We start from the raw sequence: 14,846 nt of genomic DNA, 5'->3' as shown, positions 1-14,846 counted from the left end.
TTCTTCACTATTTCTTGGTACACATGGTCATTCCTTGTTAAAATCATGCTTTTTGCTCATCTCACACCAGAGAGTCACCAAAATCTGGCTGTGCGCCCATGACCTGGAAGCAATGTGCTTGGCAAAGGACTTCTTCTGGTGGTGGCCATTGCAAATACAGGAGAAGGTTCAATGTGTTTGCAGCTCATCAGTCAGAATAAAATGAAAGGGTTAAACACCGAGCTGCTGTACTAGAACAAGAGGGGCCACTTCCGTTTCTTGGGAGTCATTTACCGCTTTTGGGATAGAGAGGCTAAACAATACAACAGCGTCAGCACACTCTCAGGGACTGAGTCTGGGGGGCCTTGCCCCGGGCCCAAGCTGTGTCCACGCTGCAAAATTATGGTATTTGGGCCCGAGTCCTCAGGGGAACCAGATTTGACCCTTCCACCCCTGTGGAGTTCTGGGCCCAGTCCCAAGTCAGACAGATTTGCGTATAAACTAACAGGGGTTTGGGTTTGCCTCTGGGTCTGAGCCAGGGCTTACATCGCAAAGTGTATGTACCCTAAGTCTCTCTGGCAGGAGCCCTGCTTTGCACTAGTGCCGTGTCTCTACACTAGAGGTTTAAACTGATGTAACTGCTGGGGCAGAGTCCCCTAGTCTAGCCAGGCTCCAAAGCAGAGCGGGGAAGTGCCTTCCACAAGGTCACACAGGAAGGCTAGCAGAGTGGTTCCAGCTCCCCAGGGCTGCTGCAACAAGGGAGAATGGAACCTACAAATCTTCAGAATACAGGGACTTGCTGATGTCACACAGAGGGGAGCTATTATTCCATCCAATGGCTGGAGGACAGTCCCCCCCGCCAACACAGAAGGGCAATCCGTCGCAGAAATGGAATATCAGCAAAAACTCACCAAGTTTTTGGCCCAATACTACATGAATGGCAACCAGCACTGGAAACCACATGGGAAACCATTGCTCAACAAGCAGCACACACAGTATCACTGGTAACACTGGGCAAGCGTGTTTAAAGAAGGGGGATTTTCTCGGTGCCCTCCCATCTGCTGGGGCAGCTCCTGTGTGCGCAGGGGTTCTGCCCTTAGGGTTGGTCACACGCTCTGGAGGTCCCCATCTGAGGGTTTTCATTCTGCCCACAGAATCATGAGATTCTGATGCTGAGCTCAGGTTTGAAGAGTTAACACAGGTGTCAGATTTGAGCTATTCGCTAACAGGACAACTCCATGGCAGTGTCAGAGCCCCCTTCCCTTTGGTTCACCAGGAGCTCAGGGGAATGTCACTGGGACATTGTGCCATCCACAGTCAGGTCACAGATTTAGTAAGTCCAGACTGATAGCGACCAAACATCATCACGACCTGACAGCTGTTCAGTGGCTGGGCAGCAGCAAGGTTGGTGGCCGCCAGTCATAGCCTCAATCTGCTATTTCCACCCCAATGTGCACCCTTGTCTGCAATCCCAGCGGCATCCCCGGGTGACTGAGCTCCATGATTCATCTCAGGGCTGGTGCGGGGAAGATTACCACTGCCTGAAACCAGCACTACATGCTCTGTCACTCCCCAGCTCGACATCCCAGGCCAGGCCCTGTGCACAGGGCCTGGGCACAGACCCAGTTCTTTACTGTTTTTTGTGCTGTCCCTGTTGATTCCTGTTATAGTCTGTTTGTGCTGCTCCCCACATGCTCAAAGGCGCACTCTTTGAACACAGCTGGTATGATTCTATTTTATCTGTATTTGAAGCTGGCGTCAGCTCCGTACCTTAATACCCACCTTGCCACTTCTGTGTGTCATGGGGGCAGCTCCTCCCAGAGAGGGCTGAGCACTGCCCAAGGCTATGGGGAGGGACTGACGCTCAATGTGTGTCTTGTTTGCAGGGGTCGCCTGAATAGAGAACCCAGCACGCTTCTGTTACCGCAGATCAGTGTGCTGAAGGGCAGCAGTAAGTACAAGTGCCTCAGATGGCCTAGGCTAGGGGGAATCCTGCCTTGGTCGGGGCTATGGACCAGAGATGAGCTCAAACTGCTTAGCTCAGCTGTGCTTGGGGTGCTCAGATCCGGCATTTTGCCCCGTAGCCATATTTAGTAGGGACAAGAATCTCAGCAGGGATGTCAAGACTCTCTTCAGCACAAGCTTTCCCGGGAGTTTTCCCAGTGAAATGCTTTACACTGTGGCCAGCAACTGATCCTTTTTATTTATTAATAAATGGCTGCTGCAGGGAAGCGGGGCCCTCTCTTCCCTCAGCCAGGCTGGCAAAAGCCCCCGTCCTTCCGTCACCCGTCTCTCCCCTGCTGCCAACCATGTATCCCCTGCCCTACTCCTGTTGGGATACCAAGGAGGCAGGAGTACACTGTGCTGGGTGGCCATGGTCTGTCGGTGGCTGCATTAGTCAGGCTGCAAGAGACAATGGAGACTGGCTCCTTCCCTGCTGAGATTTTGGTCCCTACTCGATATGGTTACAGGGCAAAATGCAGGATCTGAGCACCCCAAGCTCATCTCCAGTTCCTACTGGTCTCCAGGAGCAGGTGCGCCAAGGGGGCTTTCACTAGGGTCTGGGGAGCAACACTTGGCAGCACACAGTTGCAGGGGAGGGAGGAAGGTTGGCAGCAGCACAAACAGCCAGGCTCCCCATTTGCATGCCCATCTTTTCAAGGCCAAGGCCCAGGAGGAAGCACTGCTAGATTCCTAAAGCCCAGGATTAGCCAGCCCTGTGTGGGGAGGAAACGTCTCCCAACGTTCCAGTGCAACCACAGTCACACACTAAAACACTCTGAAGCTGGCTCTGACATGGTGGCCCATGGCCTCCGCCACAGAAGAGTCCCTGATGTTTGAGCACAGAGCCCAAGTCCCGGAGAGGAAGGACGTCAGGGCGGGGGAGGCCGCAGTGGTTTGGGTCTAGGATCCAGCAGCCCAAACATACACTGAGGTCACAAGGGAGGTGTCTGCACCCAGCAGCAGACAGCCGTGCCAGGAGCCCACCCACTGCGCCAGAGCAGGGGGTGCCCAGAGCACAAGGTCTATCAGGCAAGGCCAACCTACGCCGGTCACCTACTGTACATCTCCCGGAGCAGCTGCTCAGCGGGGGATGTCCCAGCAAACACCCGAAGGCCTGGCTATTCCAGCCTTTGCCTTCCTGGCCCAGCTCCTGCTTCCTCCAGGATCTGCCAAGCTCCATCTTCACCCACCTCTCCTCACAGGGGACCCCTCTCCTCACGGAACCATACCCCCACTTTCCCCACAGGCCTCTCCTCTTCTCCCACCCTTCCACTCCCTCCCCCCACGTTATCTATTCCCACTCTCCTCTCCACCCCACTGGGATGGGCTCTAGTTCTTGGTATTTACCAACCATTGGGTCAGACTTCCCCCAGCCAGTGCCAGGGCTGGCCTCTTCTTCCTCCACCCACAGGAGCACCAGGCTCTTGCTAGCACTGAGCTCCAGCGCCTTGTGCTGCTGCCGAGTCCAGCTGAGGGCAGCTGGCAGAGGGGCTCGGGGGCTCCTGTAGCCATGAGTGGGTCTATAGTGCTTAGAAGGGCATAGCATCGCTGTGCGAGAACCACCTCCCACATGCCAGGGCACTGGCTTGGGCTGAACCACCCCAGGGGCGATTGCGAGAACCTGGGGCAGTGCTGAACAAACGATGGCTGCTGGCAGCTGCGCTTCCCCTGAAAGCCCAGCCAGCTCCAGACCAGCCCTGGAGCGTGTAACTTACAGATGGGGCATGGACCATGCAGCCAGCCCTTTACCCCAATGAGCTTGGCTCCTTCACCATGTTGTGCTGTTTTCCTAGGATACAGAGAGGCAATGGATAGCCGCCCGCCTCTGGTCATCAATGTAGATAGCCCTGGGCCAGCTGCCTACTCGCCACCCACCAGGAGCTGCAGGGAGACCAGTGCTCCAGCCTATACCTTTGGGAGGAAGACGCCCCCTAGAGGTACTCAGTGGGTTGACCTGCTTTCAGTCACTGACCAGATGTCTCCCAGTGTGTGTCTGAACAGCACCTAGCACCATGGTGTCCTGGTCCAGGACTGGGCCTGCTACGTCCTACTCCAATCCAAACAATACTGGTATGTTTAACTCTTTGCCCTGGGACGGGGAGTAGTGAATTGCACAGCTGTGGCTCTTCAGGTGTCTGTCTGTCTGGTGGATGTGTTATTTCAGTCCGCTCTCCCTACGTCCTACCAAGTGCTTGTATAGGTGGAGCAAAGGGCTCCAGGGTGAAGGGAGCAGCTCCCCAGACTTACCCTTTGCTGTTTGTTTTCTCCAGAGGGGGGAGGCCGCAGATCCTGGCAGAAGTCCTGGTTCCAGAGCAAAAGCCCCTTTACCAGGAAGGCGGATTTTAACACAGAGAGCAATGTAGGTGATCCTTGTTTATTTCTCTTTGGTTGAATCTTTACAAATTCCTCTCCCCCTCCCAGAGCTCAGACTGGAAAAAACAGGAGGTGGTATTCTCCCAGGCTCTGTCCTCCACCAGCCCGCGCATCTGAGACCGAATGAGCCGCCATGGCATAGACTGTGTTTCTCACCCCTGTGTGCAAAGAGCCTCCATTGTGGAGGAAAAAGATTATTGCATGGCCATGGACCTTGTGCAGCCATTCACAGCAGTGCAGAGCCAATGCAAAATGCTTGCCCTTGGGAGCTGGGAGCATTTTACATCCACTCTGCATGCGTTTTACACTTGTGTAAATGACTGCCCAAGGCGCAGGGCTGGGATGGACAAGGCTCAGACTTGAGTTGATCATGTGGCCAGCAGGATGGCACAGTCACATGGGGAAGACACTTCAGGCAGTAGGGGGAGCAGATGGCAAAGAGAGACACTGTAGGCACAGCATTTAAAGAGCTCTAGATGACCTAGCAGAACTGGAGCAGCCTGGAGCCAGACTGCTCCTCTTCACTAACGATCACGCTGGCCATCACTTTAGCCACCCATGACCTCAGCCTTTCCGGTAACTGAGGAGTCCCTGAGTGTTCCAGACCCTCTTTCCCCGTAGACCCACAGTGCACCAGTCTCCCTGATGCTCCTGCAGTGGGATCTGCCCTTCACTGTAATGTCTGTTACTTTACTTAGCACTGTGCTTTGATAAGACTAACTCTGTTCTGGTAGTGGCCGTCTCCATTCCACTACACGCAGGCCTCGACCCTGGGCCCCCGGCAGGCCAGCAGACCAGGGTACCCGAGCTACAGCATTGGGAGAAAGGGGAAATTCAGCCTTGTCAGCAAAGGTGAGTGTTCTGATCAGGGCCATAACCGGGTGGGGCGAGCAGAGCAGCCGCCCACAAAGCCATGGGGGCAGAAAAATTACAGAAAAGCAGTATGGGGTGTAAATATGCTCTCACCCTGGATGCTAAAATGCCCAGTTATGGCTCTGCTATTAACACTGACTCCTCCCAAGTTCTTGTGCCCAGTAAGGTAGTCTCCTCTTAGCTCTCTGACCATCTTCCCCAGCACAGCTCTCTGGGCTGCTGTCAGACCTGCATGTGCCCTTCTTGGGGCAGCTAAGGGCCTACACTTTACTGCTATGGGTGGGTCCCTCTCTTCTGTCTAGCTGATCTCAGTGCAGCTCTCAGCATTAGCAGTACCCTGTTGTTCAAGGCCTCATTTAAGGTGGAATCTCCTTCCTTAGAGGTTTTTAAGGTCAGGCTTGACAAAGCCCTGGCTGGGATGATTTAGTTGGGGATTGGTCCTGCTTTGAGCAGGGGGTTGGACTAGATGACCCACTGAGGTCCCTTCCAACCCTGATATTCTATGAAGCCTGCTTCCCAGCACTGTCCTCTAATAGTTTATATCCTTCTGTAACTCTCTAGCTGTCCCCCATGTACACAGAGAAGAGCTAGCATTTTACCTCTTAAAACGACATGGTCAAAGTATTTTTTTTATTTTCCTTCACCATTACTCAGCCTTGTAAAATTTCACCCACTCAGGGGTGTGACTTGACAAGGCAGGTAAAATACACATCGAACCAAAAATCTGTTTGCTCAAACACAGCACTTTGTTGCTGTAGAGCCACATGTGAACACAGGGTTGCACAGTGTAGTTGGTTGTTGAAAAGTCACAACACCTGTATATTATGGGAGCTACGGTCCTAGGTCCTGATTTTATTCTGTTAGCAAGATGATAGGGCAGACCCCAACACCACTGTCTCTTCTAAGTGTCTCCAGGTTTTGTTTTAGTCCCGAGTTTGGTATCATACTTTCCCATTTCTTTTTCCAGATGCTCAAATTGACCCAGCACCAAATAAATATGACACAACACCAGCATATTTCCAGGTGTTGCAGACCTCACCTTCTTACTCTATAAGAAACCGGCCACAGGGGACTCATAAATGGGGCACTTCAGGTAAAAAAAACAGCAAAGCCCTGTGCAATTAAATCTATTACTCTCTGGCTGTATATACACTTCACCGTGCAAGCTAAGCAGCAGTTTGCTACAGAGCAACTAACTTTCTGCATATTCCCTGCGTTATTGCAATTGTCTCCCCTATTCTTCTTACCATATTCCCATTTCTCTTCCCCTCTGAGATTTTTCAGGGGAAGGGATGGAGCAGACAGATGCCATTCTTGAAAACATGGGAGTAGGTTGTGTCAAGCAGGACACTGATAATTTCACACTCATGGGTGATAGTGAAACACCACTGACAGAAAAAACGGATTAAGTAGAAGTTCTGTTTTGAGGATAAAACAGGTAGCAGCCAACTTGGGGGCCACATATTTTGTCAAAGCTCAGTATGAATTGGGAAACACTGTTCCATTCAATGTGGGAAAGGACCCACAGCAAAACAAGCAGCTTTGGCATAGTACAGTGGTTCTCACTATGGGTCACGACCAATTTTTCTGCACTAGGGCTAGTTCTGTGCTGGTTTAAAAACAAAATCAACCCTCCCCCCACCCATTACTACAGTATCTAAAGTGAAGTGTAGACCTGACCTTAGTTGGCATTAGGACCAGAGAATTTTCAGATTTACAAGGTACCTCAAGAAGTAGCCAGGTTTTTAGGATTGCTCAGCATCCCCTTGAAAATCTGACCGAACACAGGAATTTCTCTCCTGAAAAGGGGGACTGAGATAGAAAGAGGGACTGCTCTGTCCTAATCCCAGCTGACACCACCTCAGCAGCCAGCTTGGATAAGTCACTTGAGCTGTCTGACTCAGTTTCCCCTTGTAAACTGAAGAGGTGAGCCAGGGTGGGATGCAGTACATCTGCTAGGTTACAGCTGCAAAGCATTTTGAGCTGCAGTTGACTAGTGTTCATATTTAAGTGATCATGATAGCACTGCACACACACTATTGTAAATCCTTCCAGGGGCACATCCCTTATTTTCATACTACAGCGAGAAGAGGCGGTTCTAGCTCAGAAGTTACCACCAAAGGCTGCATTGTGTTTTCAGTTACAAGCAAAACTCACTAGGAGCATGCTCAGTTTCAGAAGTTTTACAACCACTGCTGTTCCTGCCATTCGTGTATGGGGCTATTGTCATTTGCAGATACCCAGCCTAACTGTAGAATGGCAATTTTAAACACTCTGGAAATCTAGGCCTCCAGACGTTCAGTTTGAGTTAGTACTTTTCCACTGAAGGGGTAGTTTGCATATTCTGGCACTTCGGCTCCTGCACCAGGAGATCTTCGTAGCTTGAACATTTAAATGAAAACATGCAGGCTACAGCATCTGAATTTCATTAGGTCTGTATACACCTAAACCACCCTGCCAGACACATCAAGGGGAGCAGAAGCAACTATGGAGTTGGTTTTTACAGCAGTAGGTGAAATCTTAAAGCTCACAGGATGCATTTCACATGCTAGTAATTCATGGACACAGCACTAAGATCCTGTTTACATGTAGTTAGGAAAGCCACGGGTGGTGGGATCCTAATGTCTATCCCCACATGAAATGCTGAGCAGAGACTCTTAGAGGAAGCCTTTTAGTACCAAGAGAAGGGCAGATTGTCCACAAATTTAAGATGTACCAGCTGCTGGGTTTTCTTCCTTTCAGGAAACACACCAGGACCAGGATCATATGATGTTGAGAAGGGACACATAGCTCGTTTGCCCAGCTGCCCAAGTGTCATCATCCAGGGCATCAGGAGACCTAAGAGACATGAAACCGGGCCCTTCACAACTCTCTGAACAGGAGCTGCAAAGACCAAATAACTTTGCTCAATTTCCATCTGCTTAACAGCAGCCCATGTAGTGTGTTCATCTAAAGAGGCTCACAAAGTTAACACAGACTAAGATTCATTATGCAGTGTACTCTATTACTAAGTCTCCTCCCTACACGGATTCTGATCTGAAACAACCTGTTTATTCAGAGAGAAGTACAAGCCCAGTACACCTACAAAGCTTGGAGCTGTACTGTAATAATGGGTAGCTTTTGCTGTTAGAGATTGAGGATGCTAATGTTGACCAGACACACATTTACAAGTAATAAACCCTTGAAAATTGAAGTTTTGAATTGGACTAGGTACCTATTACACATTAAGAACCAGGGTGCCTGCCTTCACAGACGCTCAAGCAGAGGACTTTGGGAGCACTCACTTTTTACCTGCTATTAAAACAGATTTGTCTAAGTATATTTAACACGGCTGGGTGTTCAGGAGTAAATTTCCATTTAAGATGGTAGTCATGTAATGTCAAGATCATGCTGTATCCTGTTTCATCACTACCACAGGTGAAAACTTCATAATTTAAATGCATTAGCTCAAGCTAGCCACCTGAACAATCTGCCTGCAGGCTGTATTACATTTTATGACATGACTGCAGTCCTCCATAGCCTACACATGCAAAGATATCAGTTATTTATGCTCTTCTAGCTGTTAGGTACACATAGCACTAGCATAAATTAAGATTTGCACAGATTTACTATTCTGAATAAACCACCTGCTCACAAGGAATACATCTATTTATGATGGCAAGTTTTAAGAGGGATAGGAGTTGAGAGGCAATTTCTGTAGCATGTTTTCTCCATTCCAAAATGCAGGGGGTGTCTCAAGGACAAACTGTTAGTGTAGGTACTAGATATTAGTTCAGTGTGTGACCAGGAAAAAATCCTGTAATCTTGATGTGGAAGAATACAGATTGTCTGGAATCAACCATGTGTTTAGATTCCAGCATTTTGCACCTTCAGATGACAACCTGGATCCTGTATTTAAATGACCAGACTACTCTCACTCAACTGCAGGTTTTATTGAGGTTTCCTAATTGTCACAAAAAATCTCAATCAGCTTTCATGTTGAGAGTTCTTCTTGGCTTCTGCCTTAGCTCTGTTGAAAAAACAAAACAAGCCTCCCATTAGTAAAGAGATATTTTGTTCTTAGACGATGCTAGTCAATTTCAACTGAAGTTTGAGACTTACAGCTGGGCATTCTATTGTGCCACTGTTGATGTCATCGATGACATCATGAGGATGTCTGCCATCAATATTGCAGCCAACAGACTGAGCAGTTCCTAGAATCTCCTTAATAGTTCCTGTAACAGAGAGACTGCATGTTAGACCGCCCCTGACAACACAGTGATGTGACACAGACCAAGCCTGACTTGCTTTCAGAGTTCAGATTTTTCCATTGGGGGAAAAGTGTCCCTGTTAGGTACGCTGGTAGCAGCAGGTCAGTGACGTACTACAGCACGTTAATTCCTGTGCATGTCTCCCTCCTGGTGGAAGTCTGTTAAATACTGAACTGTTTGATGAATGGGTGCAAGGAGGCTTGGCATGTGTTATATGGGAGGCTCCTCTCCTGGGGTCCAGTGACCCCTAAAAAAATTTCTAATGGAGGTGCAGACCCCTTTGGAAATCTTAGGCATAGTCTGGGGACCCCCAGGGATCCATGGATCATAGGTTGAAAATCACTGCCCTATGCCATTTTTCTACCTATACAAGCTATAACCTCCATCCCCAGAGGTCTGCAAGGTACATTAGCAGGATTCACTGCTGAGGGCATAATGAGCATATCCTGGAACCTGGGTCTCCTGCATCAGTGCAGCACATTGTCTCCTGGGTATGTCGATCTAGAAAGGTCACTGATGTTTCAGCACGGACAAGAAGGTACATGGGACCTTCCAGAAGGACATACACAAGTTCCTTCGTATCCCCTTTCAGAGCTGACTTGGCTGAATGTATCTCAGTAAGACAGGCCTGTTACTAAGCGGGTGTGACCAATTTCTAAGACTAAGGTATCTTGAGAAACTGAATCAGATATGGAAGCTACTCAAGAGGATTTATATTGTAGTTTAGGAAGCTAGCTAATGCCCAGGTATCTGTCAGCAGGGGACTGGCTTGTCCGCTTTGGAAACAGACTGCACTGTGACAGGGTCAGGAGTATGGGGGGGGAAAAAAGTCCTGCCATGTTCCGCCTCTGCCAGCTTGACTGTCCATGCTCATGAATCTACCCATTCACACCAGGAAATATAAGTGAAAACCTACAGCAGAGGCTGAGGTTGCTGGCATGGAGCCCAGAGCTGCAGAGTAGGCCAGCTAGTGGGTAGACAAGCAGGATGAGGGGCTCTGCAGCCCATCTGAGTTCAGAAGGCAGAGCTGGTTCAGGCACTCAAGACCAGCCTATGGCAGCCACCACATTAGTAACCCCCTAGCAGCATACTGCTCTTACCAGAGAGCTCCCGGGCCAAGGACCTGTGCCTCATCTGGCGTGCAATGTTTACTATCTCATCAAAGCTGACACTGCCACTGTGTTTAACTGTGAACAAAATCAAAACACCAGTGAGTCCTCTGAAGAGCAACAAACAAATCAGTTCAACATCTCAACCCTGGGAGCGAAGAGGGTAGGGGGACAGTATAGCAGCACACTCATTCCTTGGTTTATCATCTGGTGTTCCCAGACTTTGGCACAGAGTTACCCACGAAGAGAATAACCCTGTTTCCTAAGCTGGTGTTTTCTATCAGCTCACCACTGGATTGTACCAGGCACTTCATACTAGACAGGTACAGTGGCAGGTGGCTGTTTTACTGAAGTTTTAGATCAGACAAACTCCAGGGGTTCTCAAACTGGGTGTCATGACACCTCATGGGGTCATGAGGTTAGTATGTGGAGGTCACAAGCTGTCAGCTCCAAACCCCACTTTGCCTCCAGCATTCATGATAGCTTTAAATATAAAAAAAATGTGTTTTTAACTTGTAAAGGGGGTTCGCACTCAAGAGGCTTGCTGTGTGAAAGCAGTCACCAATACAAAAGTTTGAGAACTTTTTATGGAGCTGGTCATAAAAGTACAATGATCCACAGGCAAATCATTTCAATTCCCTGCATCTTAGGGAGTAATTTCCCCTTCAGATAGATCTTGGATTGTACTTCTGTGCCTTGCAGGTTGGAATCGTGAAGTGCTTCACAACATTAATGAAGCCCCACAATCCCCTACAAGGTTGGCAAATATTCCCATTTTGCAGAGGAGTAAACTGGAGGTAGGCAAGTTAAGTGACAGCCAGCTAGATCTGGGCTGGCTGCACCACTTAGCACCAGTGACCAATGGAAGTTAGCAAAAAAGAAAGCTTACTGTTCTTCTGCTTCTTCCTGTCACGAGGAGGCTCCTTGAGGGCTTTGATGATCAGGGCAGAGGCAGAAGGGACAACCTCGATCTGAATGGGGGAGGGGAACATGTTTTCTTTAGGAGATACTGAGGTCAGAAAGCAAATCCAGAATGCTTGACAAAAATCAGTCTTTGAAAGAGCTAACAGCCTCCAACTCACATGCACACAGAATTGTAATAAACCTAAATGCATTGTATTTACTAGAAAATAATTGGGATCACCCTCCCACCTGTTTCAGAGTAACAGCCGTGTTAGTCTGTATTCGCAAAAAGAAAAGGAGGACTTGTGGCACCTTAGAGACTAACCAATTTATTTGAGCATGAGCTTTCGTGAGCTACAGCTCACTTCATCGGATGCATGTGTGTACTCGACATGCTTGTTACTATTCTTCTCTATGGGAAGACGTGTGATTCAATGTTCCCAGCCTTTCGGCACAGAGCTCTCCACACACAGAATAGCCCTGCTTCCTAAGCTGGGGATTCCTCTCAGCACACCACTGGAGTACACCAGTCACTTCAGTACAAGACAGGTATGGTGGCGGGTGGCTACAAGTATACTGAAGAGTAGTTGGAATATTCCAGTTTGGCACAGCGTTTCCCTGGTCTAAAAACTTGCTCTCCACCCCATCTCCAGTATCAGCCAACGATTCCCCCTATAGTAGTCTCTTAATAAAGTGTTGTCATGGTTCCAAGACCAATACGATACCAACCCTGGCAGACTGATGAACTCATTTGTTCCTCTCCATTCTATTGTCATTAACCCTGATAGTCAGTTTGATGCCTGCTCTTGATTCAGACACACTCCACTATTTCTGAGCACAGTGGCATACACAGCATCTTTAGCCTGGACAGCCCTGAATTATACACTGAAATGCAGCTGCCTCTGGATGGTGGACCAGAGACAGTTCTGGCATTGGATACACCCCAGCTCTTCAGAGCCTACAGAGATTAGGAAGGACTTTGTTTTTAAGGTCTCGTCCAGGAGACCCCCACACAGTAAACTGCATGGAACTCATTTTATCTACCTCGGAAGGATGAAGGGCTGAGTCAACCCTGCCGGGACTGACACTTGTGGTTCAAGCAAACGCAGGTGTTTCAAACCTGGCGCTTCTCCCACCAAGCCATCCCTTCTGGCATTTAGTACCTGAGCTTGCCTGTTCTGGATAGTGAGTTTCACGGTGATCCTCAGCCCCTTCCAGTCACCTGTTGCCTTGGCGATGTCATCACCAACCTTTTTGGGAGACTGAAGGCAAGAACAAGCATTTAATTGATTATTTTCTCTTCAGAGAGAATTTCCAACACTTATTCGTTTGAACTCCTGTATTATGCTGTACACTTCATGCCCTGTACCTGCAGTTATTTTTATTGCTGTATTTGAAAGATTCCCCTCTTCCCAAACAGCTAAATTCACTGATTGAGCAAATACAAACCCTTCTGTGTATCTCTGAAATCTCATGGAGAGAGCAATGCCTCAGCAAAGCGAGCCACAAACCCAGAGTAAGTGGCAGCGAGGACTGCTGGACACACATTAAACAGCTTTCTGCAGTTTTTCCTCTGCCCTAACTGGCTATTTGCGCCAGTCCACTCCCACCCTCAGTCATTTCCCATGCCCGATCACACTTCTCACTCCCTTCAGTGGCCCTTCTATTTTGCTAAATCCACCCCCCCCGCTCCCTTTTCAAAAAGCCCATCTCAAAACCAGGGCCCCCCCTCACACCCAGGGAGGTGCACTAACATGTTCACACACCACACCCAAAGAGATACAATAGCCTAGTTATACAAAAACAACGCTAAATTCAATTTCTTGCAAGTTTGCTCTCTGCCCAGTCACAAGGAGCAAACTCACATCCATGGCAAAACCTACAGCATTTTAGAAGAGCTAACTCCTTTTATGTTGAGCAACTGACCAGTTTACAGCCTTAGCAGTCTCTGTAAAGAGAGCTCCTATCTAAACGGGAAGCGGGTACACTGGATTCCTGTACTTAAAGAGGCAACTGACTCAGTCTAGCGCAGGACTCACGCACTTGGAGCTCAGGGTACAAGGTTAGATTTCAGCTCACGGCTATGCTGTAGGGGGGTTTCAGAGGTTCACGTTAGGACTAAAATCTCTCGTTTAGACTAAAGTAACTTCACCCTAATCATACCCCTTTAGTAGCGTAGCCATCCAGGCATCAGTTACAGACATTTCAGCAGCATCTGCCAAGCGTCGTGTAATACCACGAGCGACACAGAGCAACCCCTCTCCCAGCGCCACTCACCAAACCCAACGGGCCGATTTTAGGCGCCAGAGCGGAAGTGGCACCGACCTCCCCGCCGGTGCACCTCAGGAACACTGCGGAGAAAGCGAGAGAGGCGTCAGGGCGCTCACGCAGCCCGCGGGCCTTGCCAGGCCCCTGGGCCCGGCCTGAGCCGCGCAGGGGACGCCGGGAGCAGAGCGGCCGATCGGGGCTCGCGGCGCGCTCGGCGCCCAGGCCGGGCACCCGCAGGCAGAGCGCGCCAGGCCGCCCCGCGCAGGGGGCCGCCCCCCGCCCGGGCACAGGGCTCCCCGGCCGCCGCGGCCCCAGGCCCGGCACCTCACGGGCCGCCCCGCACCAACGTACCGACTTTGATCTCGTTGGGGTCGAACTTGGGCGGCATGGCGGCGGGCCCGAGGCGGATGGAGCCGGATCCGGATCCGGGACGCGAGACTCAGGCAGCTCCCGCCACCTCCCGGCCTAGGGCAGCGCGTACAAGAGACCAGAGCTGCCTCCGGTCGCGCAACATATACTAGCCGAGATCTCGCGAGACACATGCAAGCCACACCCAGCCGCCATGTTAGGGGTGGGCAAGAGCCCACAGGAGGGCGGGGGATCCGGCCGCCATGTTGTGTGTGGGCAAGGCCCCCAGAGGCGAGCTAGCCGCCATGTTAGGGGTGGGCAAAGCCCCCAGGAGGGCGGGGGATCCGGCCGCCATGTTGTGTGTGGGCAAGGCCCGCAGAGGCGAGCTAGCCGCCATGTTAGGGGTGGGCAAGAGCCCCCAGGAGGGCGGGGGATCCGGCCGCCATGTTGTGTGTGGGCAAGGCCCCCAGAGGCGAGCTAGCCGCCATGTTAGGGGTGGGCAAAGCCCCCAGCCTAGCTCGCACGGTAACGAATCCCCGTCTAGCTGCAGGTCCCTGGGACTCCGGATCGCGGGGCGGCTTGCTGTGCGAGCGCCGCCCGCTCCACCCCCGCCGCTCCCGCGCCTGGAGAGTGGGGCGCGCTGGCCTCGCCTCCGCGGCGGCGCGGCCAGGTCATGTGACCCCGCAGCCGCGGGGCGGGGAGCCCGGAAGTCCCTGCGGTGACAGCGGAGCGCGGTGAG

General features: G+C 50.7%; 3 protein-coding genes and 2 non-coding genes across 12 annotated transcripts in view; 2 read left to right on the top strand and 3 right to left on the bottom strand.

Moving 5' to 3' along the window:
- Positions 1 to 867: 867 nt before the first annotated feature.
- STPG3 (sperm-tail PG-rich repeat containing 3) lies at positions 868 to 8,105 on the top strand. Its single transcript, XM_037880000.1, has 7 exons — positions 868 to 983; positions 1,866 to 1,930; positions 3,777 to 3,920; positions 4,254 to 4,342; positions 5,091 to 5,208; positions 6,197 to 6,322; positions 7,972 to 8,105. The coding sequence occupies exons 1-7, from the start codon at positions 868 to 870 to the stop codon at positions 8,103 to 8,105; spliced, it is 792 nt and encodes a 263-aa protein (XP_037735928.1).
- Positions 8,106 to 9,140: 1,035 nt separating this feature from the next.
- Positions 9,141 to 14,296, bottom strand: RPL12 (ribosomal protein L12). The gene is made up of 7 exons (XM_037880067.2): positions 14,111 to 14,296; positions 13,769 to 13,842; positions 12,655 to 12,753; positions 11,478 to 11,559; positions 10,580 to 10,666; positions 9,331 to 9,443; positions 9,141 to 9,238 (listed from the first exon to the last, which is right to left on the bottom strand). The coding sequence occupies exons 1-7, from the start codon at positions 14,145 to 14,147 to the stop codon at positions 9,233 to 9,235; spliced, it is 498 nt and encodes a 165-aa protein (XP_037735995.1). The 5' UTR covers positions 14,148 to 14,296; the 3' UTR covers positions 9,141 to 9,232.
- Positions 10,797 to 10,924, bottom strand: LOC114021267. The gene has a single exon (XR_003565897.1). It is a non-coding gene; the product is annotated as a small nucleolar RNA SNORA65 (small nucleolar RNA).
- Positions 11,924 to 12,053, bottom strand: LOC114021268. The gene has a single exon (XR_003565898.1). It is a non-coding gene; the product is annotated as a small nucleolar RNA SNORA65 (small nucleolar RNA).
- Positions 14,297 to 14,565: 269 nt separating the features above from the next.
- Positions 14,566 to 14,846, top strand: part of LRSAM1 (leucine rich repeat and sterile alpha motif containing 1) — a 59,211-nt gene continuing 58,930 nt past the window's right edge. For 4 of the 8 annotated variants that reach the window (XM_043530648.1, XM_043530644.1, XM_043530649.1 and 1 more), the window contains exon 1: positions 14,608 to 14,841. The gene's annotated coding sequence lies outside the window, so the exon portion shown is untranslated. Of the gene's footprint in view, positions 14,842 to 14,846 lie in introns of all 8 variants that reach the window. The other 4 variants (XM_043530653.1, XM_043530654.1, XM_037880059.2 and 1 more) reach the window with 3 other exon arrangements.

Source organism: Chelonia mydas, chromosome 16 (assembly GCF_015237465.2).
Source record: "Chelonia mydas isolate rCheMyd1 chromosome 16, rCheMyd1.pri.v2, whole genome shotgun sequence".
NCBI lineage: Eukaryota > Metazoa > Chordata > Testudines > Cheloniidae > Chelonia > Chelonia mydas.
This window is presented reverse-complemented; position numbering and strand designations above follow the sequence as displayed.

Coding starts and splice junctions, on each gene's coding strand:
- STPG3 (XM_037880000.1), top strand. CDS start 868: ATGGAATATCAGCAAAAACTCACCAAGTTTTTGGCCCAATACTACATG. Junction 984..1,865: donor CAGCACACACAGTATCACTG/GTAACACTGGGC, acceptor TCTTGTTTGCAG/GGGTCGCCTGAATAGAGAAC. Junction 5,209..6,196: donor ATTCAGCCTTGTCAGCAAAG/GTGAGTGTTCTG, acceptor TTCTTTTTCCAG/ATGCTCAAATTGACCCAGCA.
- RPL12 (XM_037880067.2), bottom strand. CDS start 14,147: ATGCCGCCCAAGTTCGACCCCAACGAGATCAAAGTCG. Junction 12,754..13,768: donor AAATCGGCCCGTTGGGTTTG/GTGAGTGGCGCT, acceptor TCTTGCCTTCAG/TCTCCCAAAAAGGTTGGTGA. Junction 9,444..10,579: donor CTTGGCCCGGGAGCTCTCTG/GTAAGAGCAGTA, acceptor TCTCTGTTACAG/GAACTATTAAGGAGATTCTA.